Source organism: Haliotis asinina, chromosome 2 (genome assembly GCF_037392515.1).
Source record: "Haliotis asinina isolate JCU_RB_2024 chromosome 2, JCU_Hal_asi_v2, whole genome shotgun sequence".
NCBI classification, from domain to species: Eukaryota; Metazoa; Mollusca; class Gastropoda; order Lepetellida; family Haliotidae; genus Haliotis; species Haliotis asinina.
In genome coordinates this window covers 90905626-90930593 of record NC_090281.1, presented here as the reverse complement: position 1 = coordinate 90930593, position 24968 = coordinate 90905626, and the positions used below count along the sequence as shown (strand labels likewise).

Here is a 24968-nt window from a genome sequence, read left to right as displayed (position 1 = left end):
TAATTATGTTTGATTTTTTGGTTGCTTGTGACCTTTAACCATTCACCATCAAACACCTGATCCCAGTCTTATTCTCAATAGCACTATAAGAAATGGTGTGGCTGGAGTAGACAATATCTGTGTAAAATGATTGTCATTACATTTATTGTAACTTCTGCAGTCGACACGAAACCTTATTAACTTACAAGAACAAGAAGATAACAAAAATATACAATTTCTTTATACCTGGTTTGCATAACTCCATAAAATTGATAAATTTCAGAGCTTATTAATGTTCATTACCCTGAGGTTTGAGATGGTTTGATCCTATAGATCCTATAGACCATTTTTCATGAAGCCTCCGTAACCCTAAGATGTCGTAACTGTTCCTGTAGCATTCGTGTTTCCTATAATGTAATGTAAGAGTACAAGTGCTAAGAGAAAAGTTACGAGATCTTAGGCTTATGAGGGTTTTGTGAAATGGAGCCCTGGCTTCCCTGGAAATAATGCCAACTGGGCTATGAACCCATAATTCTTACAGGACAAAAGGTGGCACCACAACCATGGTAGACTGTCCATGTAAGAAACAAATACATGTGTGTTTGTCTTTTTCAAGTTTGTTTATTATGTACCTAAGATTATCATATAAACATTCAATACAAAATAATACAACTGAACTGCTGAAGTGGAGAAAAATCTGTGAAAAGCTAGCCATTGAATACTGAGGTCTTGAGTTGAGGAAATGGATAGATCAATTGCATATTGAAGTTGGCGCCATAGATAGGAACCAGCGGTGGCCAGAGTGTACAAGCATAGAACTCTTTGGGCCTTGAGGACAGTTATTGATGAGTGTTTAAAGGTCAAAGATAAAGTGTCTCGTAAAGATCCAAGAAGGAGGTTTCCAGCTCAAACAATCCATTCAACGTTGATTTACAGTAACAGACAACTTTTCCATTTTTCCTTGCATCAGGTCTCCAGAACACCATCTGCTCAACATGGACAAAAATGAGTTTCTGCCTAGTGATCCATGTAAGCCATATGACACAAACTACAAGCCTCCATAATTGATGCCTTTTGTATGAAAGGTTCATCAATTGATTTTCTAATAAAAGGGCATACCCAAACTCTATCCACAGGCACAAAATTGGTTTGGTTAATGATAAAATGACTTTTAAGTACCACAATAATGCAAAAAGTCCCAATTGGTCACCTGTCCCATGAGAAACCAATCTTTGTCTCAGGACCAGTAGTATAGGTAACTGAGAATGACAAACCTTTGAAACATTACCATTCATCTCTGCTACAAACACAACTGAGGAAGTAATGGATTATACCAAAGCTCTTAATCCGCATGTACTGTTGGACAAGACAATCTATGTCAGCTGTAGAGGCCACTGTTTGTCCTAGACAACACATTCCAAAGATTGCAGGCCAATATGACATCATGACATCAATCACACATCTTCTTTGAGAGTTATTTCAGAAACTGGTATGCTTCATACTGAGTAAATTATATGGATAACAATTTGGTTTAATTCATGAGTGTGATGTTTCGATACAGATTCTTGTACCGTTCTACCACATTCCTGCATAACTGGTACAAGAATCTGTATCGAAATGTAACACACATGAAAACAAAGTCTATTCAATAATGCATGTGTTTGTTGGAATGTGGGTTGCATTAACTAAGGTTTGCATTACATTATAACTCAGTCCTACAAGAACTATACTGACATTTGAACCTTTCAAATACAAATCTCAGATCAGGATTACAAGCAGAAATGTTATGTTCCTTGGTACAGAACACAGATCGGAATGAACCAAGGGCTCCTGAGAGTTTCTCTGGCAGCAGGACACCTGAGAGTTTCTTGGACCTCAGTCCCACCCCAGAGAGAGGCATATATGATAACTGGGCCATGACTGCTGGGAGTGTACTCAGGCAATTGTAATTATAAAAAAGCAGTACACTAACTCCAACTTGAACAAATTATGACTTTTTTTATTTTTAACAAAAGTACCATCATCACTGAAAAAAACCCTCAATATCAGAATTTAGAAAATAAACTGTAGAAAATAAAACATTAAATATTCTAATCTGCACAACATAACATCATTTTCACATTCAGAAAGAACTGTTGAATGCACATTCAGTACCTAGTGACAAACTTTCATGTGATGAACAGCAGATATAATAATGTTTATATCTGTTATTCCAAGTTGCATTTAGAAGCTGGCATGATGAAGTACAATTTTAATACATTCAGTGCAACAGATCTGCCATTTAATTGTAGATGCAGTGAGCACATGATATCGCCTCCTTGTTATTGCAATAAAGACGTTTGTCCATAAAAAATTGTTCTTATTAATTCTGTTCTGATTAAAGCTTACAAAGCTTCAGTAACATTAAAATCTCGGCATACTGAATTCAGTTCTTAGTCATGGTAAAAGGGCAAATAAACATCACAATTTACACAAATTGGAACTTTCCAGAACTTATTCAAGACACAGCTGATTACAAAGAAGCAGTGACCTAAAAAGTGCTGACAGCTTCATTCTGGTGTAAATAACCAGCACAGGAGAATCCTACTGCCCAAGAAACAGGCGTACAAGCTCGTCAAAATGTCTCATTCTGGTAGAACGCACAACACTTTAACATCAAGGGTTCCTCTAATACCAGTCATATGAACATAGAGAGAGTTGGGATTCCAATTGAATATCCTCAGCCTTTTTCATGAACCCCCGGCTGCTACATGACATCAGACGAAAACTCTTCTGCATTCATATTTAACACTGATGGCAAACCTGTCATTTGGTAATTCAAAAATTACTAAAGTAGTTATCGATCCAACTTGGGGTGAAAATTGTTGCACTTGCAACTACTTTTTTGTATCAGTGTTGAATAAACATTGGTTTGAAAGATTAATACAGTAAATAGTTTCCTTCCAATGAAACCAGGAGAAAATAGTCTCATTCAAGACAGATACATAATTTGAGCTCATGAAATCTTTTCTACCAAGAACAGCGGAAATGAAAAGTCACGAAATGGGCTTCAGACAATGTACCCATATGGGCAATAGAACCCATATCTTTGGTGTCACCAGCATATACTTTGTCCACTAGGCTATGCCAAAACTCACAGCGCTAAAGAATGTCATTAATGTTTCTGTCTACAGTGGTTTAATTCCTACGGTTCTCAGGCCAAGGTAGTGATCAGTATATTCTCCTCACTCTCACAATAACTCAATTTTCACAAACAAAGATTTGTAATTATTAAATTTGTCCCACAATAGATAGTCATTTTGTTCCAAGTCTGGCCCGAGTCCTTCAAAATAAGACTGTTAGACCATGTGAAGAAAAGAGGTATGGAAATGGCCTCATTACTAATATGAAAATCAATAGGGAAAACAGCTTCCGTCCTCCTTACAACACGTCTCAGAGTCACCAGTTGTTTCTGTCAGGACTGTCGCGGTTGGATTTCGGATCCACCACTAGACAGAGTTCTTTTTGACAGAAACTGCTGAGAGGGTCTCTCCAATTTTGACGTAAATAGAATTATTTGCCCAATATCATTCTATTTGGTCTCACTGAAGGGATAAAATCGATCCACACTTGTCCAAATTTGTCAAGATGGACAAAAGGAAAATGATGTTAGAATATTTCGCAAGGAGCGAGGTCTTTTATAGCTGGTAATTTGATTCAGTCTTCTCACGAGCACAACAATTAGCAGTCTGGGCTATAGTTCATAGATCTAAAACATGGGATTACTTTTAGCAGACTAAGTACCCATGTACCCAAAGGAGAAACAAGTCCATTATCATGGTTTTGTCAACAGAAAGGGCAAGAATTAATTTGCTTCAAATGTGGATATTAAATTCCCAGAAAAAAAATCATAACAGAATTACACCGAGAAGAAAAATATCTAAAATAATATGAAAGTGTGTTTGGAGACAATTTTGACATGAAAAGACAATTAAATGACATTCAGAAGACTCATTAGCTGCACATTTTAGTCACTGGTTACTGCTATTCACAACTGTTACAGATGACAAAAGAATGGATTTTCTTGGGGCTGATAAAAGACAGAAGGGCACTGGATATCTAACCACAGAGAATATAAAAAAGCACTAATGTAGATATGGTGGTGACTTTGGGGTCCAAAACACGTCTTCCTTTGGAACCATAATGTTGAGCATACATCATGATTTTTATTTCCAAAATCATTTTCCTAGGCGCCATCAGGTTGCATTATAACCATAACTTTTATCCAATATGGAAAAAAATGTATCCAGCGCCAACAAAGAAAAAGGTTGATTTATGAAGAATGTCACAATAAGTAAACATAAGCAATGTGGTTCTACCAAACTTAACAACAGGCTCTACCAACAACATACCCCCAAAGTGACAAACTACTAAAGAAGTATGTCATAAAAGTAATGTCTATCTTATCATTGCTTATGAATTGTGTGTTACAGCTTCAACCACTTTTCTCACTGCACAATATTCTATGAAATTAGCAGATTGGCTATATGAATGGTAGGTTGAGGGGTTGAGTGAGTGGCTGACTGAAGTGAGTGAATGAGCAAGACCTTTAACACCCATTGTACTAAGTATGGTTGAACCAACAGGTGGCTATACAATCAAGACCATTCAGATCAAGCAACGGTTTTCCCCATCTCTCCAATGTAATAGATCTGTGATAACCAGAACAATGAGAACACAGAGGACAAGATGGGGTGATCCTGCAGGACCAGCAATTAACTCCTTCATCAATTCAACAAACCCGGCTTAATCAACCAGCAACGATAATGACTACTCCAGTGGCACCACTAGCCACAGGCGATTGGTCAAGCCCTGATTAGTCGGTATGTTTCATAAAGCCCTGTCCAGCTCTCCTCACTGAACATCCACACAGCAAAGCAGGAGGGCACCATGCTCAGTCTTCAGACAGTCAGCATATTACATAAAGCCCTGTCCAGGTCTCCTCACTGAACATCCACACAGCAAAGCAGGAGGGCACCATGCTCAGTCTTCAGACAGTCAGCATATTACACAAAACCTTATGCAGCTCTTCCCACTGAACATTCACATAGCAAAGCATGAGGGCATCATGCTCAGTCTTCAGACAGTCAGCATATTACACAAAACCTTGTGCAGCTCTTCCCACTGAACATCTACATAGCAAAGCAGGAGGGCACCATGTCCTGTCTTCAGACAGTCAGCATATTACATAAAGCCCTGTGCAGCTCTTCCCACTGAACATCCACACAGCAAAGCATGAGGGCACCATGCTCAGTCTTCAGACAGTCAGCATATTACATAAGGCCCTGTGCAGCTCTTCCCACTGAACATCTACATAGCAAAACAGGAGGGCACCATGCTCAGTCTTCAGACAGTCAGCATATTACATAAAGCCCTGTGCAGCACTTCCCACTGAACATCCACACAGCAAAGCATGAGGGCACCATGCTCAGTCTTCAGACAGTCAGCATATTACATAAGGCCCTGTGCAGCTCTTCCCACTGAACATCTACATAGCAAAACAGGAGGGCACCATGCCCTGTCTTCAGACAGTCAGCATATTACATAAAGCCCTATGCAGCTCTCCCCACTGAACATCCACATAGCAAAGCAGGGGGGCACCATGCCCTGTCTTCAGACAGTCAGCTTTCTAGTCTTCTAAATTATATATTCAATGATGTCAAATTCTGCCTGACACAGCAACAGGTCAAACTGTGACAAGGACACCTCATTACTTGTCAGAAGTTCTATGACTCAAGTCCATTTTCTATTTTAGCTATGCCAGATTGACATGTGAATCCTTCCTGATGATTCCAGCCAGTTGCTTTATCAGAAAGCTTGGACAGAAATTTTAATTTCAGAAATTTCATATGATGTTATATTCAACAAAGCAAGCAAAAAGTGAGATAAACATCAAGGCTGTGTTGTCTGTTAGACCATGGAGGCAGTTAAATCACAACTGGGAGATCCATTATGAATTCCATCCAAATCTAATATGAAATCACTTGTAAGCATGTCAGGTGATGGAACAGCCCAATGGTGAAGTTAAAGCATTGGCTCATCACACCAAAGACAATATGAGAAGCCCATTTCTGGTGTCTCCCACCATATTGCTGAAATACTGCCAAAACTGGCATAAAACCGCACGCTCAATGGTATGTATCAAGTGTTATTTTAAAAACCTACAAAGCAGCATAACAACGATAAAAACTATACAAAGCTGCTGAAATTGTCAATGAAAAACAGATCACCTGTATTTGATATAAACATACAAATCTGAATCCAAAGTTTGTGACACATGTAAACCTTCATGAAGTTATTCCGAAGAGTGAAATATTGCATGGAGAGGTATGACAGACGTGGTATTGGTTTGGAATAACCAGTCAGCAATCTTCTGATTACCTAGAGTCTGACACGTCAGCACCCCTGGACTATCTCAAGCCAGATGAAGCATGCAGGTTAGTGGTTTATGTGGCCATGTCCAAAACAACTCCATTCCTCGAACGCCTTCACCACAAACCAGAGCAAACATCAAGACAGGAAATTTTACAAATGACAATTTCTTAATTATTCTGCTACAAACTGCTAAGGCTAGCCGATCATTCACCAGAGTTTATTGGTTCAGCCCTCCAATGTCCAAACACCTATCCAAGGTTAACAAGGCAAACATAATCATTCATACCAAGATCCCTGAATCCCATAAATCCACATCACAGTGACCACTGGCCTACACTTGCCTTGTTTATGTCAAACATAATTTAATTTCTTTTGATTGGTAAAGCAGAATGTCCCTTTGAATTGGTATAAATGGCCATAGCTGCCACAGCTTACAGGGCAGGTCATCTCCATTCAAATACATAATCTTACTTTGATGGCCCAGCCAGCCTGTGAGTGGGTGGGTGAGTGAGTGCATGTGTGAGCATTATTTTACAGTGCTTTTAGCAATATTTCAGCAATATTTCAGCAATATTACAGTGCAGGACAGCAGAAATGGACCTTACACATTGTAGCCATATGGAAAATTGAACCCGGATATTCAGTTTGACGAGCAAAACCCTATCCACTAGGCTACCCTATGACCCCTTGTACGTGAGCAACTCCAGGCACTGGTAGTTAAAGCCCTGCCCTGACACCTGTACCATCACTCAATCAAGTTCCCTTTAAGTTTTTATACTTGCTGCAGCGTATCTCACGTTTAATCTATGACATAAAGTATAGGTTGTGAAATCTCTACACCATGGCACCCTTTTGTGGCACCTTTTATTCTCTGTGACACTTGGTACAGGTTGTGACAACTTTACTTAGTAATACCTGCTACAGGTGCAACACAACACACCTGGTGTGGGTGAGAATAAACAAAGTTCAGTTTGATACACTTTTTCTTCATTATTCACATGTTTGCAGACATGGCATTTCAAGATAGAGTTCCAGCCACAAGTTAGGATCTACAGTATGTATCTATTACCCTGTCTCTACCTGCAGAACATGCCATGGCTATATAACATCACTCTTTAGAGAATACTCAGTCAATATTGAACAAAGGAATCACTGAATTGCCGTTAATATAACCTGCTACCCTGAATGAAGCACTGTCAATGTATGTTTCCACATCACCCACAAACTATTTCAGCAATCTATCCTTCATGGAAATGGCTCACTTTAGTACATGTCTACTGACAGTCTGACAGGTGCATAAACCGCCAGACAAAAGTAAGTAGGATGTCAGGATGTTACAAAGTTGGTATTCAGCCATAATGACGAAATCCAATATTGTCTAAGATCTGAAGGAATGAAATATTAATTGTGCTGCTTGATTGCAGTACATTAGATGCAGGCCATGTGTATTGAGCAACACAGGACAGTAACAACCTGGTGCCTCAATGAAGATGTTCCACTGTACAGCCATGACTACATTTACTCTCTGCCCATTTATCTTTATGCGTTAGATATTATTTTTTTATGACATAATGGTGAGTGCTATTGATGCGAAAAAGCAATCTCATAAATTTGGTATTAAGCTCCCAAAATAGGCAAGTCAGGTTGCCTAGCAGTCACTACTTTCAAGCTTCATACCCTGATGCAATTTCTTCTTTCTCAGTAAACCAGTGAAGATTCAAATTAGGATTGGCCTTCAGCCACCAATGCTTGTCGTAAAAGGCAAGTAACAAATCAAGTATCCAAATCCTTTTTTTCTCAAAAAAGTGATGAGTGAGTTTAGTTTTATGCCACACTCAACAATATTCCAGATATATGGCGGCAGTCTGTAAATAATCGAGTCTGGACCAGACAATATGGTGATCAACAACATGAACATCAATCTGTGCAATTGGGAACCAATGACATGAGTCAACCAAGTCAACGAGCCTGATCACCTGATCTCGTTAGTTGCCTCTTATGCTGAAGGCCTATTCTACCCTGAACCTTCACGGGTCTTTTATAAAAAATCAAAACTAATGTCCTGTTTTTGCATAGTGTATTAAGCCATGTCACTAACTGAAACAGTGAATTAAATACACATTGTATTAAGACCGACAAAATATGCATAAGAAATTTGACACCTACGCACCTACTTGTTTCAGTATTGTGAATAAGTTGTCTGAAGAATGAAAACTGTACAATGCTATAAAGGAACAAGCATATCTGAGGAAAAAAAATCATATCATGAAAGTTTTTGCAATATAAAATACTTAGTATTCTAATACGTAATTTTTAAGACATGGAAACCCTCAATTAATAATTGCTATATATTATTTCCAGTTTTATCATTCTTTCAAATTTTCTGTAAGAAAAAGTAACAAATCAGGTTTAAACATCAGACACCATTAACAAAAATTCTGAATTTAAGTTCAGACTATTACTGAAGCGATTTCCATAATCAATACAACAGACCCGTGGATATCCCCTGGAAATAGCAGTTAATAGCAAGGAGGAAGTGGCACATGATACATAATCCCTCACTGAGGTAGAACACAGTCATCTTCCCAAGACGCACGCCATCAGACTTGGTTCATCAGTCAGTCAGAGAATAATGTATCAATATGAAGTCAACAATATTCCTGCCACAGCAGTGGTATGTATATGGTTAATCTTGGCTCTGTAGACAAGGTGTTGATAGCAGCCACAGTCCACAACAAACAGTGCAGCAATGCTGCCTGTGAAACAATCACCAGTGTGGAGGTCCAGTGCCAGTTGTTTTTGTGCCAGCTGGGCAGTTTCAAATATTTCAGGCCTTTTTTTGGGCTTTCAGAGAATTATCTGCCAGTTGTTTTTGCAACCAGAATCTTTCCCATACTTTTTTTTAATAAACGTTCAAGATCTATCCATGATTCATGATGTTACGACAACTTACAGTTTTATTTCTGGTATTTCAGCTCATTGCGCAGAGGAATGACAATTCCAGACTTTACTAAAGTACCAATTTTTCTTTGCACCATAGTCTTTGCTAATACTGTAGAAACAATGTGAAACTGTGCACAGTGTAGTGCATTATGTTTTAGTGGTTTGAACAAAGTAGGCCTGCAAATTCCATTCAGGGCCTGTAGATTTTAAAGCCTGCATTCGGCAACAGGCAAATTAAAGTACTGCAAACACTCAGTTCATGACATCACAGCATTGTCAGGGCATTGTCCAAAATCTACTTTAGGACAATATCACTTGGGAGTTTTTGTAAGATCTCACACCAATATCTCCAATGGAACACAATTTTGGATGATGAATAAGGATTTCTTGTCACCCACATATCAATCCTATAAATCAAAGATATGAAATGTAGAGTCTTGTAGCATGAGTACATATTCACTCTAATGCATGGAATGCATTGCTTCTCGACCAGTTCTGCATGATTTCACTCCAAAGGTAGACACCAATCATGTTGTCTGTCAAATTACATTTTCTGTTCCACGCCTTTTCTGTCCACTGATGTTCTGATTGAATTCTTGAACATGAACCATATCATCATGCCAGACAAACAATATTTCCAATGTAGAGACAGTTCTGCCCATTTGTACCACAACCAAACTTTCACACAAATGCCATACCATGCTTAGCTTACCATGGTCCAATTGTGCGTGTTCCTCATGTCTAGACTTAACTAATGGGGTAGTTTAGACTTGTAGATAGGGGAACAGGTCAATACTTTGAAGACTGGTCTGCTTTTTGCAGTAATTACAAATAATTAGGTTACCAGGATGTTGCTACACTCACTCAAACATAATCTGCCGTGTTCCAAAGGACTAGTTCTTGGTTCCTTCTGTATGCTGTGAAATACTGCCATACTCTTTCACTTTACATCTTGTTGAAATGTGGGTTTTGGTGCTTTGTTTATAGTCTTCTTTGTGTTTGTGAATTTATGCATGTGAGTTTTGCATGACTGCAGCCTAAAATTAGTTCAGATAATCTAGTGATTCCCATCATGAATATAATAGAACAATGACAGGCCATCAACGAAATCACGAACATTCTCAACACCAAGTACCTGGCACACTAGACAAGAATGAGAGGTTGGTTGTCCATCAGCTATGTCTACATGATACATACATACAGTGGGATTCCCGGGAAGCCATGCATCTCATATGTGCTGATCAAAACTCAGCAGATATTTACATTCATGTCTGGACCTTACTTATTTACAGACCGTTGCCACATAGCTGGAGTAATGAAGAGTGTAGTGTTAAACAGCAAACACTGAGTGAGGTAGGTCAAGGTCCTATAAATCCCCATCAGTCACAATGTGGGATGACAAACTTGGATCAAGAAAACATGTAGCCAGAGAAGATATGTCTGCACTAAGTGAGTAAGGTTTCAGACAACTTTTTCTGGAACACAATAAATAGGCCTTATACACTTGGCCAACATGGACATGGACAACTCAAGGAAGAAATCTTTATGGTAAGTGAACACTCAAAGCACTAGAGCTTCTACCACCCCTTACCTGACTCAACCAATTACTCAACTTAAGTTAAACACTAAATATCAGCTAAACTGCCTGATGTGAAGAGGGCAAGTCACTGTTAGCAGTAACTCGGCAACATCAGAGCAGAGGATCCCAGAAAAGGGCTCCATACACTGTACTTATGCGGATGCTTTAACCACTAGGCTATTCCACTCACATTAGATTGAGCCCTACCTAAGATGATGACCTGTAGACCTGTTGGGAATATTTTAAAATTACAATTTTGGAGGGAGACATCTGAAAAGTTCTGAGACCTATCATACACCTCCATGGTCAATGGAACAAAAATACTGACATCTTTTACCAGTCTTTGGGTCCATGGATGACCCCCACCCCCCGCAGTATACGTAACACAGAATAAAAACAAAGTAAACTCTTATTTTCCATGGATATAGCAGAAGTATTATTTCAGGTATTGTGCCCACTTTAAACCACATTGTATCATATCAACTTTGTAAATGAAACTGGGAACTACAGACTACCTGGCAATTTAACGATATCTGTGATATCACAAAGAGCGTTATTGCAAGGGACGACTGTATTAATGACATGCTCTGATATCAGCACGAAAATATAACACTGGACACATGTTTTCTGCTGACTAATTCACTAACAAACAAAGATTCCAGTTCAAAGCAATGTATAGTCCACCCTGCAACACACTGACTTTAACCATCTCCCTCCATCATGTGTAACATAATGTCTGCCCAATTACACTGGGAGATGCAAACTCCATATTGAAGACCACATGAGAGCAGACTCATGGCAACTCGCTGCCTCATATCAGTCAAGATGTTAAGTGTATGCACTGAACTAGCCAGAAAATGTCCATCATCACAGCAATAACCATATACACTACTCAAAAGTTAAAGGAATACATTTGAAATGGCTGTGTGCTGTAGTTTTGACACATTCATTGCAGGATATTCAGAACCAATTTTAACATCAAGTTTTTGTTCTCAATAAAAATGATGAAACACTTTCTATAATGATAAGAATTTTCTGCAGTCTTTTATATGATTCTTGCATCATATCATATAATATCATATCCATATAGTATAACATAGCTAGAGATTATTAGTCAAGTGAGTCATATGATTTATATGAAACGAGTGTGAAATATTGTATTGACCAAGCAAGAGCAAACCATATGACACACTTGCTTGAGTGTAATAATTTCTTTATCATCCATTTTGTTCAAGAACATCTGTGCAATAACACATGGTAAGCAAGCCCTCTACATTGAAGTCACATTCAATTTTTTAATGACATCACAGACAAACAAATACCTACACAATGGTTGATAGGCAAAAGTGATATGCACAAGTGCATATATGATATATATGGCACTGTTTCACCATATGACTAAAAATATGTTATGTCATATCATATTATGATTGTACGGAGTTATTTTGCTATCCTAGTTCTGATTTCACAATAATTTATTTCTAAGAACCTTATGAGGCCAAGTCCAGACAGTTATTGGTTTATATGCTAGCCCACTTAGACACCATGATACAGTTTATCATTGACACTCCATTCAGACACTGCACACTAATACAAAGCTGACCAGTCCTTGTTCTTCTATCCCCTCTAATGTGGGAATCCACAAGAACTATCTATAAACATCCTTTGAGGGGATGATAGAAAGTATTGAGGCACTGACATTCTTCTCTCCCTGCAGGTGCTCTGTCCACAAGTTTGAAATACTCCCACTTCTGCTTCTAATGTATTCTTTTGTTTTGATTGGCATGAAGAAAGATTGATTCTTTTAATAAGAACCGACCTCAATTGGCTCTGAAATGTGCAGTGTAAGAAAATTATTAAAACAAATTCACAAATTTTGATTCAAAACCAAATCTATAAGAAGTTATCAATGAAACCAAAGTACTGTGCTACTCTGGTGCCAGAAAAGGTTTCAGGTAATTTTTAAGCAACTTTGGAAAGACTACAAAATTTAAAAGACAGATGAGTGTCAGTTTGGAGCCAGAAAACAGACCACAAGCTTCAGAACAGACACATGCCAGAAGGTTTTGAACGAATTCAAATCAGCAGGGGTTTGTCAGATCTTATTTTTCATGAATTAAAGACACCAGAAGAAGTCATGTGCCTCTGTACAAGAATGAAGCATTACAGAAATAACTCAGTTTGCAGAATTATAAGGAACTGCCCATATGACCTTCGAGATTTAACAGCGAAGTCTTCAGCATGATCAAGCCTACTTCTTACTCCAATATCAGAATGATCTCTGCCTCATGCTGATCAATATCAATCTGTAACTGTCAATCACTTGTCATTACTGAGAGCTGATTACAATTCTTAAACCTTACTGTATTTCTCAGTGCATCCCTCATACCTCCAGAATGGTATGAAAAATATCAATGGTGTACGGCCTGCAATTTTTCAACTCGAGGCTATGGACACGGAACCAATGAATCTTAATACTTCTGGGTTTCTTGCAATAATGCAATTTTTATTGAAATTAAAAAAATACATTGGCAGTTGATATGTCAGTTTTTGCCATTCAGTGGAAAGAGAACTTTCCATGTGTGTTTTCTATGAAACGTCATGCACTAGGAAATCAAATTATAGGAACTGATTTCCTAAAAACTACTGTTTTGTTCTGGCTATTGAGGAACATAATTACATCATTAGTCTACAGTGAGATTACTTTATCAATAACCTTACAGAAACTAAAACATGCCTGCCTGCTGCAAGAGGCCCAGGTTGCTAGAAAGGGCTTTTGGTTGCCCTGCTTTCTAATTTGTAGTGATAGAAGGGACTTTTGGTTGCCCTGCTGTCTAACTTGTAGTGATAGAAAGGGCTTTTGGTTGCCCTGCTGTCTAACTTGTAGTGATAGAAAGGGCTTTTGGTTGCCCTGTTGTCAGACTTGTAGTGATAGAAAGGGCTTTTGGTCGCCCTGCTGTCTAATTTGTAGTGATAGAAGGGGCTTTTGGTTGCCCTTCTGTCTAACTTGTAGTGATAGAAAGGGCTTTTGGTTGCCCTGCTTTCTAACTTGAAGTGATAAAAGGGGCTTTTGGTTGCCCTGTTGTCAGACTTGTAGTGATAGAAAGGGCTTTTGGTCGCCCTGCTGTCTAATTTGTAGTGACAGAAAGGGGCTTTTGGTTGCCCTGCTGTCGGACTTGTATTGATACAAGGTGCCTACTGTCTGGCTTGTAGTGCTACCCAAAGACAAACTGTAGTGCAAATGGGGTTGTGCAGTATAGAGAAAATGGCCTGTCTGTTTACATGCGAGCGAAGCGAGCAAACGTTGGCAACATACTTTCCACACTTCTGTTTGAAAAATATTTTTCATGTCAAAATAAGATATTGCTACCATCAAAGGTATACAACCATTTCTTCACTGGCTTATGCTCCCACATTTCCAATCCCATGTTGAACTACTACTCGCATGAAATATTTTTTATTCTACAATTTGTACGCAACTTGTGGTAAATCAGACCATTCTTCGCCTCCATTCCCCCTTTCAGCTTCCAGTTAAACGGAGTGAAGGAACAGGAGAGTATTATACTACATGGAATACTTACAGTTACCTCCCCTGCATCATTCACCCATTGCGCCAGAAGTGTTTTTGTGTGCAATAAATGTTACGAAAATTCTACCAATAACGACAGATAAGACAAATAAACTACAACAGGTTCATGATAAAATTAGGCAATATGGTATGTCTTTCTAATTTCTGCTTATTCTTGTTCCGTCACTCCATTCAACTGGAAAATGGCAGGGTAATAGAGGCAAAGAACGGTCTGAATACCATGAGTCGCTCTTAAAATGTTGAATAAAACATATTTCACGTAATTACGAAACATGGCGTAAGAAATGTGAGAGAACAGCCAAATGAGGAAATGAAAGTGTACTTTTGATGGTGGCAATGTTTTTATTTTGACAAATATTTTTCGATCCGAAGCGAGGAAAGTACGTTGCCAACCTTTGCTCGCTTTGCTCGCAAGTAAGAAGACTTGTCATATTCTGTATGCTGCGCAACCCCATTTGCGCTACAGTTTGCTTGTGTGCTACCTTTGGCTTGTGGTGGACCTATTGTCTGGCTTGTAGTGATACCTTAGGGTTGTGGTGAGCCAGTTGCCTGACTTGCAGGGGTGGGGAGGCATCTGTCTGGCTTATAGTTCCACAAGGTAACAAGAGGCCTAATTTTCTTAAAGCTTGTACATGAAAATCATTTCTGCTGACATATATCAGTGAAAACAAAACAGCTCATTCTTCTCAGAACAAAATTATCACACTTGAAGATAATCCATGAAGACACAGTGGTCTAGTATTCTTGAGATTGCAGTAACACTCGACAGACAGGCACATGTTTTTCCTCAGTGGGTGTCAGATACAACATACCCTGCCACTGAGGAACAAGAGTGAGTGCTACATGAGAGAGTATAGTCTTACTTGATGTAATATGGCTTGTCGTTTCTGTCCACGCCTGTCTCCCAGCCATATGGAAGTCCTGTACTGGCATCCCAGTTGTCCCGTGGAGGGAGCCATGATGTCGTCTGATTCTTGTGACTGAAATACAAAACAGTGCAGTTTCATGTCTGAAAGGGAGGGAGAAATGTTTCCAGATTTACAAAGGTCCAAACCCTCGATCATAGCTGCACACCACTGTCAGTTTTGTGTGCAGAGACAGATTTGTCTGGTGATCAAAATGCAGTTTGTGCAAAACATTTGTCAGTCTTTCAGGCACATATAGGGGCTGTGGGGTAGCCTAGTGGTTAAAGCATTTGTTCATCATGCAAAAATCTGGGTTCAATTCTCAACATGGGTAGTGTAAAGCCCATTTCTGCCAGAATATTGCTGAAATATTGCTAAAAGGGGCATCACACCATGCTCACTCACTCAGAGACACATAGGATAGACAAGTGAGTGAGATGGGTTTAATATTGCTTTTGAACAGTATTACAGTGGTATCGAAGGTTGTCAGCTTGGCATGAAAAGAAACCCCAAAGTATTGCAAGACATCTACACCTTTTGTGAAACTCATGTTTCAAATCAGCATCACTTTTGAGAAAAAATAGTCAAAACTCTCAGAACTTCAAAATTTACTTCAACTGATAAAGAGAATTGTTGATCAGACAGTTCTCCATCACCTTAGCCAAAGTTTGACTGCATGACTCCGTGACTACGTCTCTCAATACACAGAGAGCTAAGTAAGTAGAACGGTCATGCACGTAGCATGAAATTGTCTGCCACAAGCGTATGTGACATGTGTCCCAATGAGACTGTAAGTTGACAGAAGCAGCTAACTTATGAAAGAAATCATCACAATCAAGATGAAATACGCAGACGAGGAGCAGACAATTTGTTTCTACGTGCTCAAAACCAGACCAAGGGCATTGTTTAATCAGCTGTGAATTCCTGCTTGCGAAAAATGTCATTTAATATCACAACTCGACTAGACAATGCCTAAATCTTAAGTACTTGCTTAAAAATGTATTTATTGGTTGGAGATCTCTCAAGAAGACCTACAAGGATTACTGAGCCCCTACCCCTGGCCAGTCTGAGGCATTTGCAGGATTGGAACAGATTGGCAGACTCTTGTCCTCAAGTCAGAATTACTTTGTAAGAGTACATCTAACACCTCGTCCCTGCTCCTGATCTGTCTGTGAAGATGTGAAGGAGATTGTTCTCGGATAAAGCACAAATACCTTTGAGGCACCAAGAGCTTTCAGATATTGTACCTGTATCTTCAGAGAAAGGGGAGACATGAACTTGACATGCCTTAAGCCCCAAATTTAGACTCTCTATGTCCTTGAATGATCATGTTAGAAACTTTCCTCTGAAAACCTATCAGCTGCAATATGAGGCAAACCTTCCATCACTTTTTGTCAGCAGACGCCATTTAGAACATTAAAATAAGTGATTTCACTTTAGTAAATAACTCAAACAGCATATCCACATGCAATGAACACTGTCATGTTCAACCACGTTACTTCATAACAACATATCTCACACTATAAAGAAATTACTTCTCACTTCTGAAACTTTTTCTTTTAAATAACAAAATGTATCACTCTTCTAACCAAAATAAAAGATATATCCTATTCCACATAGCTCAGTATCTTCAAATAACATCACACACTATAAAATTACTACTTATTTACTTGTCCAAATCAAATTAACAATAATTCTTGTTCTGAACATGATTTAACAGTTTCAATTGCTCTGATCTTTAGAGAAGGAAGTAATCAATGGTTTATGATGGCCACAATAACATAAAAATACAACCTTTATTTCTACAGAACTATATATGTATGGTATTGTCTTTGATCAGGTTACATTTGACATTTCCACAGAAAATAAAACATGGATTTATAACCTGACATAACAAACAATGAAAACATGTAAGTAGTCAAATTTTGTCAAATCTGAAAACAGGTATCACATTTCAAAGCAATGAGAACAACTGTGATCCTGAAATAGAAATCCCAAACAAAGCTGATGATGACTGAGGTCAGTGGCAGCAACTACTACAACTTTGATCTTAAAATCGAACAAGAGCTATTACTGTCACTGACAATATTACAAAACATGGGCCTCAGACTAGTTTATTTCAGTTGTTAGATATACTGAGACTGCCAGGATTCCTAAAATGTGTTTCCATTGTAACAAGTGACCAGAGTATTAGAAAACTATGAAGACACAGTGTTCTACTAAAACATAAAATTAACCAGAGATTGAACAGTATAGAATAGAATAAGTTCCAAGACAATGACACTAAAATATCTTTAAACAAGAGTCATCAGGTGACATATCCCCCCAACCCAACACATTTGAAAGAACAAATCAGCTGACGGTCACTTAAACTCCAGCTAGACTAAATCCAAATTGTTTCCATGTAAATCATGAAAAATATACATGCCAAAAACCTGTAAATAGCAAAAAGGCATCACTTCAAGATCTGACTCTTCGTGACTCTTCACGATAAAGAAGTTGTCATCCATAAAAAACTCGTGCCTTTATGTGTATCACTTCTAAATGCCATTCAAAGACACTTCAAGATCTGTTTGATATATCTGTCAAGTCTTCTTGAAAGATAGTGAACAGTTTCCAGGTTGTGTTCTGGAAATGATGCCCACCCCTCAATTTGGAGACCAAGTCCAAATCATTTCCACAGGAACTGGGCAAAATGAAAATGTCAAAAATCTGTTAATAGCGAAAGGGTCCACATTTAGCTTCTGTTTCATATATCTGTAAACTTTTTTTGTAAAGTCCAAACCGTTTCCATGGACACCAAGAAAAATAAAAATCACAAAAAGCTGGCAACAGCAAGAGGCATCACTTTAGATTCTGTGTGATATATCTTCCACTTTTTGTTGAAGAATGTTGAACAGTTTATGAGTTACACTCAAGATGAATATGGGTGGATGGACGAGGCGTCGACTATATCCTCCTGCATTACATGCCACTCATGAGGCTTCTACACACTGACAAGTTTCATTTAAAGATCACCCAAAAATCAAACATAATTAAAACAGATTTATCATTTATTCATGACATATAATATACATTGCTGCTTGTTAAAAAACAAATAAACAAAATTATAAGCATACAATCGCGATTCAAAAGTGCAATATTTTGTACCTGACCTTAGTTCCCTCGAAATGAAGCCCTCGGCAGGCCGAATCCAGTCATAGCGTGTGGAAATGCACATAAGTGTAACGACGACTTCCGATTGGCTGGTTCATTTGCTGATAGGCTGAGGGCTTATTGTGTGTACAGAAAGATGATCTGTTTGATGGGAATTTTAGAAGCATTGCGAGTCACCAGAGAGTAAGATTCTTTTTGGATAACAACTTCTTTTATTGTACTTGATGCGTTGTTTCAGCATGGATTCATATACTGTTGTCAAACAAAGTCATGCACACTAGAAGAAGTTGTTATCCATAGAGAATGTATATAGAGATGTTGGGTTTTGTAAATACATGTTCTCTGAATTTGCGTTTCGATCCAATCAAAAATCATCTCAGTAGAGATGGTAAACTACTACGTGACTGGAAACTGTCATTCGTCCAAGTACAAAGCAGGGCTTGAAACTGACAAGGGTTTGCACCAGTTACCGTCAGATCTAGTCATCTGAGATAAATGGATGTAGTTTGTTTGCAACCCACAGACATAAAAACATGTCATGCGTACAAGTATTACACCTGTCTAATTACATAATGTGGGAGAGACAGGACTTGGGTGCACAAATCATAAATCAATTTATTTTGTTTATAGCACATAACCTCATAGGTGCTAAGTTCAAATTGCATGGGGTCAATGATTGAAGCTGTGTATTGCATATTGTCTTTAGCAGACAGGCAGACATATAGGTGTCAATAAACCAGACAATGAGCTTTCTCTGTGACAGAGGCTGCTTACCACAATCAAGTTTTTAATGTAACGAGTAGATTATTTACTTGTTTGTGTACACATCCAAGATTAGAAAGACTACTGTTCACGACCTCATACTGCGGGCAAGATGATGTTAAGATGACGTAATGGACAATAATAATATAATGCCAAGTTTTTGTCTCTGTTGGTTCACTTATAGAAATTACAGAAGTTGGTCAGTTAAGGTGATTACTACTGTGAATCTGGTACCTCCAAACGTCAGAATCCTGTGTATTGTGGACATGATGATTCTACCAGCTGAGACTCACACAGGTTTGAGTACATCATATCATTTGTATTGTGTTTCAGTTTTCAGTGAGTGAGGTAAGCATCAAAGTCCTGAAAGTGATACAGACTCTTTACCACGTTGAAAGAGTGAGTCAGGTTTGTTTAGCAATATTCCAGCACTGCGGGGAACACCAAACATGGCCTTTGCACATTGTACCCAAATGGGGAATCGAAACTGGGTCTTCACCGTGACAAGTGAACGCCTTAAGCATTCGGCTACCCCACCATCCCCACTTTGAAAGAAGCCATACAACTTATAATTAAATTTTTATTGTGTTCATTAAAATTCTGGCAATCTGATCGGTTAACTGGGAACATATCTTTTGATTTCATTTCCCAATGAATCTGAAAAAAATAAGCCACGCCCCCCGAACCGGACTACTTTCGGACCTGAGGAATGTCGGGGAATTCCTTTACACAGCGAGGGAATTCCCTTGCACCCGGGTACCTTAATGAACTTTGGGTAAACACTGAAGTGATACATTGTGGTTAACATAAACAAACAACTGAAAATTATCCGCACGTTAATAACGTTGCAACGTCTCGACAAGAGCATGCGCACGTTGGAACTTCAGTTCATGGCATCGCAATCCCAGTCACATCACAGCCTCTTTCTACTTGCACAAATACTACAATCTCAGTTCAAATAACTTTATATCATCAGGTTTCATTTCCATTTCTCACTTTTCAAACTGTCTCTTTCAGTTCGCAGGTAGTAATTCAAACGTTTGAACTTGAAACTTTGCCGATACCGGGACGCGTCACGTTGAGTCGCCGACCGACGTTAGCCTGGTTGATTGACGGCTGTTTGGGGGTGCTCTATGCTGATTGGCTAATGGTTTGGTAGGCTTGTCATTTTACGTAAATGAGTCACCTGAGTCATGTCACGCCATTACCGAATTCTTACACCGAAAATGTTAATCGGTGGTAACAATGATATCTGTTTCGATGAATTTGATTATGTTTAAAGAAAATATTGTTGAAAGGGTATAGTATTTGTTGCTGAATTTAATTATAAGGATTGACTGTGTGTTTCTTTCGTTGCATTGAAGTATGAAACTAAAAACCAATGTGCAAACTTTTGTAAGAATCCGCATAGCGGATTCATACAGTTTGCACATTGGTTTTTAGTTTCATACTTCAATGCAACGAAAGAAACACACAATCAATCCTTAAATATCTGCACAGTGAAAACAACTAATGATGCCAAGAATATACTTCTCATTTTTCTTGAACCAGATAATAATACTAAAGAAAGCCAATCCACATGGGCGACATTGTTGTCCTTCAATTCAGTTCTATCAGGTTTTGTCTGTCTTCCCTGTATTCAGCAAGTCACAGACACAACACTTCATTCACAATTTGTCAACATCTTTGAGAACCTGTTAAATTCTTTCCCACTAGCTGTGAAAGGTAGCAGTTCCTAACATAATTAAGGCTGACAGCTTTCATGCAAGATTCTGCTTCAAGTTGACAGGGCTGTCAGAAGTTGACGCAAGATAGGACAGAACACGTCTGTTGGAAGACTCCACAAGTTCCATGAGTCCAGTTTTGGTAAACTGTAAATTGTCATATCACATAAGGACCATTCAACAGATGACTGCAGCAATGAATGTGACACGTCCATGATGGACAGAATCTAATGGTGGCCCCAAAGCCAAATAGATTCTCAGTCAGTTGACCAATAGCAGTTACACATCCAAATTGGGAGTTCAATGGCAAGTCGATGACTGGTGACAATTTGATTGTAGGACTACAAACAAATCATTTCTCAGTGATATTTTGAGTAGTGAACAAAACTTGATAAAAAGGTAAGATTACTCAGTGTATAAGTTTTGAAACAATCAGTACTTTTTGTGTTACTGACTATCTACTGACTAAGAAAAGACAAGTCTAGAGACACTAGATGACAATACTGGTAACGTACAAAGGTAATGCTATGCCTGGACTGACTGAATAAGTTGGTGGATAGAAGTGAGCGAGTGAGTGAGTCTCAGAAATGAGTGAGTTAATCCTGGAATGTTCACAGATAACATGATAACATGTCTGGACCATTTACATCAATAACACCACTACCATCAACAATAATGACCACGATAAACTCTATACCCAGTGGCTTATATCTACCTACCATAATGCACCCCTAACTGTGTAATAAACACCAAAAGATATATTTACTTTAACTAATTTTCCCACAGCAGCAAAACACAGCGTGGAGTAATTTGGTCCACACCAACATGAACATCAAGTCATTAAACCTCTTTGCAGACCCAATATTTGTCAATCTGAAAATCTAGAGTTTCAAGGTGATAGTCCAAGTAATGGCTGCTCCCAAGCCAGACCTCTCTCAGCAAGAGACTAATCGTATGTCACAGGTTAGCAAGGGCTGGAGGGAAAGTGATTCTGGTTAATGTGTAAGTGGTTTGAATCTTGACGATGGCAAACATGATTTCAACTCATTTCTCTCAACAGGGAGCAATCAATCCCGCCAGCCACATATGTATTCAGTGTTTGCTGCCAGGGAAACACCTCCTGGTTGTGTCCATACTTCAGTCTGATTGGATGGTTAGAGACAGGGACGAAAGGCTGAAGGGATGATTTTTGTGAATAAGAAGTATGATGGCTCTGAAGTTTCTTCGAAATATTGTTATTTATGTAGATAAAGATGAAAAGGTTGATGAGACTTATTTTTGTGCTTGTCAATTTTATCATTTGTGGAGGATAACGTGTCAAGGTACATTCATATTCCTTCATCATTTCACTTGATGAGGGAGCATCACCATTCTATCTGACGAAGCAGCTAAAATATACTCCGAAATGTCATGCTCCACAAATTCTCATCTTTCGGCTGATGTGTGGTCATAAAATCTCACCACTGGACACATTTTACCTTAAAAAAGGGGACATATTCTACCCCAAAACTCTCTCTGATAACACCAACATCTAGGTTCTGAAGTGAACAGTATTTCCTAAATAATAAACATAAAGTACAATGAAAAGGAGGACTGAGACTCTCTTCATTTTCTGAAATGCATATTCTAGACTTGCTTATGAAGCTGGCCGAGGTGTGAAATGCTTGCTCCACTTACATTCTTTCTCACAATGACTATACAGCCAGGAGTTGCCTTGCATGCTGGGAATGCCCAGGAAGGGTCGTAGAATCCCTAACGGAACAGTATCAGAAGCTCCATGGAAGGGAAAGAGGTAATGGATGTCACAGACAGTAAAGCACAGACTAACATCAATCACACAACGTCCCCACTACCATGCTACAGCATCGAACACACGGTTCAGATATAGAAAATGAATTTGTCACACTTGACATTTTTGTTTGAAACAAGCCCAGACAGATATTGACAGACCACAAGGAATCAGTGGCTAGTACCAGGGTGAATCTCAAGACAGTGGGAACCTACACCTCAAGTAGCCTGGACGATGGAGCAGATCACTCACATGCCAGACAGGAAGGGGTTACACAGCCTTTACCAATACTGACACCATTCAGCCAGAATACTACAAACAGTGGTCCAGCCATGACGCTATTCATTACTGGGAGACTACCCTGACTGCAGGTCACAAGGAGCATAAAAATAACCTTTCTTGCTATGACTGTTTGTTTGCCGCTCTCCAAAATAGTTTGACAATCAGTTGTAAATAATGAAGTCTGTACCAGTAATTGACATCATGAGCATCCATTATCAATATGATAGAAGAAGTTCCAAATTGCAAATTATCAGAGTTCATGATTTTCAAAGGAATATCTGAAAGAAAAGGGTGAGAATGAAAATTTCGAAGATTTTGATCAAGCCACTTTGAATGGCGTTGTTAGGTTTTACCTGGATGTCAGAAGGACTGATGCTTTGCAATACACAGTAAACTCTCCAGAGTGCATCAGACATGGATTCAATCATTATTTGTAATCTCCCCCTTGTAACAAGGACTTTGATATTGTAAAAGACAAGGAGTTTGCAAAAGCAAGTGACTTATTTCGGTCTGCAGCAGCTGAATTGAAGAGAAATGGAAAGGGAGTAAGAAATCACCATCCCTCGATCAGTGAGATCGACCTACAGAAACTATATTCATCAACCTACATGAACCAAAACACACCAGTCGGTCTTCTAAACAAGGTTCAGTTTGATGTTAGACTGTACTTTTTTTGAAGAGGTGGGAAAAATATGCATGTGATGACCAAGGATACATTGAAACAGCAAAGAATTTTAATGGAAGGAATTGTGTGAAAAAATGTTTGGATGAACTCACCAAAAATCATCATGGAAACGACAAGGAACTTGAATCCGCAGTTAGAAAATCCTGATGATCCATCCTGCCCTGTTGCATCATTTGCAAAATATCTCAGGAAATGCCCATCCATCCTTTCCCAAATTTGGCAAAAACTTAGGGATTGTTTCCTAGATGATGACGCTATTTGGTATTGCAACACTGCCAGATATTCATGCCATCACTAAGCAAAGAGTTGAAATCTTTCTAAGGTAAACACAAATCACTCTATCCATGTCACTGGGGCCACAGGGTTGTCCAGATGTCACTTTGGTGCAGCTCAAATTATGATCTCTTTAGAGAATTCAGCGACACAAATGCTGTAACTTCTAGGCCAAAAATGGCCTAATGTGAGTGTAGTCTACGAGGCTAGAGTGCATTCCAGTACAGGTTATGCTGACCTAACCTCGACACACAAGCTGATAAATGTTTAATAGAGTTGCAGTTACTTACATCATTTTGTGTAGCGTTCTTGAAAAGGTTAAAAAGCTTGATAGTGAATGACAGTATGGATTTCAAACATTTTATTGCAGCCTTTCGAAGGTGGAGTGCCTGCACGAGATCACATGACAGTTCAAATGCTTACGAGAAATTGCTGTTTCAGCAACCACTTTGCTTAATTTGTATAAGCCCTTTCCTTCCTGCCAGTCCCGTTGCATGCTACTAGATCAAACTTTTGTGCTGAATGCAATGGTGGGAGCCAACACAGTGTAAGTTCAAGCATAAGACAGTTATGCCAATGCAATCAGACGCTATTTTGATTGTCGCATTCTTTCAGTCCATGTTTAAAGTAAGGGTGTTTGTCATGATAAATTCATTACGATGTGTTCGTGAGTTTGATATGGAGATTTATGATGTGTCTGAGTTAAATATCAAACAAAACATGTGATGGATAACATCTTCTTAGAGAGATGTTTCAATACAGAATCTTATCTTAATAAATCTATAAGAATCTGCACCAGAACTTCACTGTAGGCAACGAACAAGTTGTTATCGATGCAGTCATATGGTTCATTGCATAATCTGTAACCATCTTGTACCATGTAGACCC

At 38.7% G+C, this 24968-nt stretch overlaps 1 protein-coding gene and 1 pseudogene across 1 annotated transcript in view; one reads left to right on the top strand and one right to left on the bottom strand.

Annotated features, from left to right (window-relative positions):
* LOC137274581 (uncharacterized) overlaps positions 1 to 24968 on the bottom strand; it is a 195469-nt gene that overhangs the window by 92325 nt on the left and 78176 nt on the right. The window contains exon 2 of the mRNA XM_067807847.1: positions 15368 to 15484. Within this exon, the coding sequence (XP_067663948.1) occupies positions 15368 to 15484 (117 nt within the window). The remainder of the gene's footprint in view (positions 1 to 15367; positions 15485 to 24968) is intronic.
* On the top strand, positions 21961 to 23954 carry LOC137274721 (uncharacterized; annotated as a pseudogene).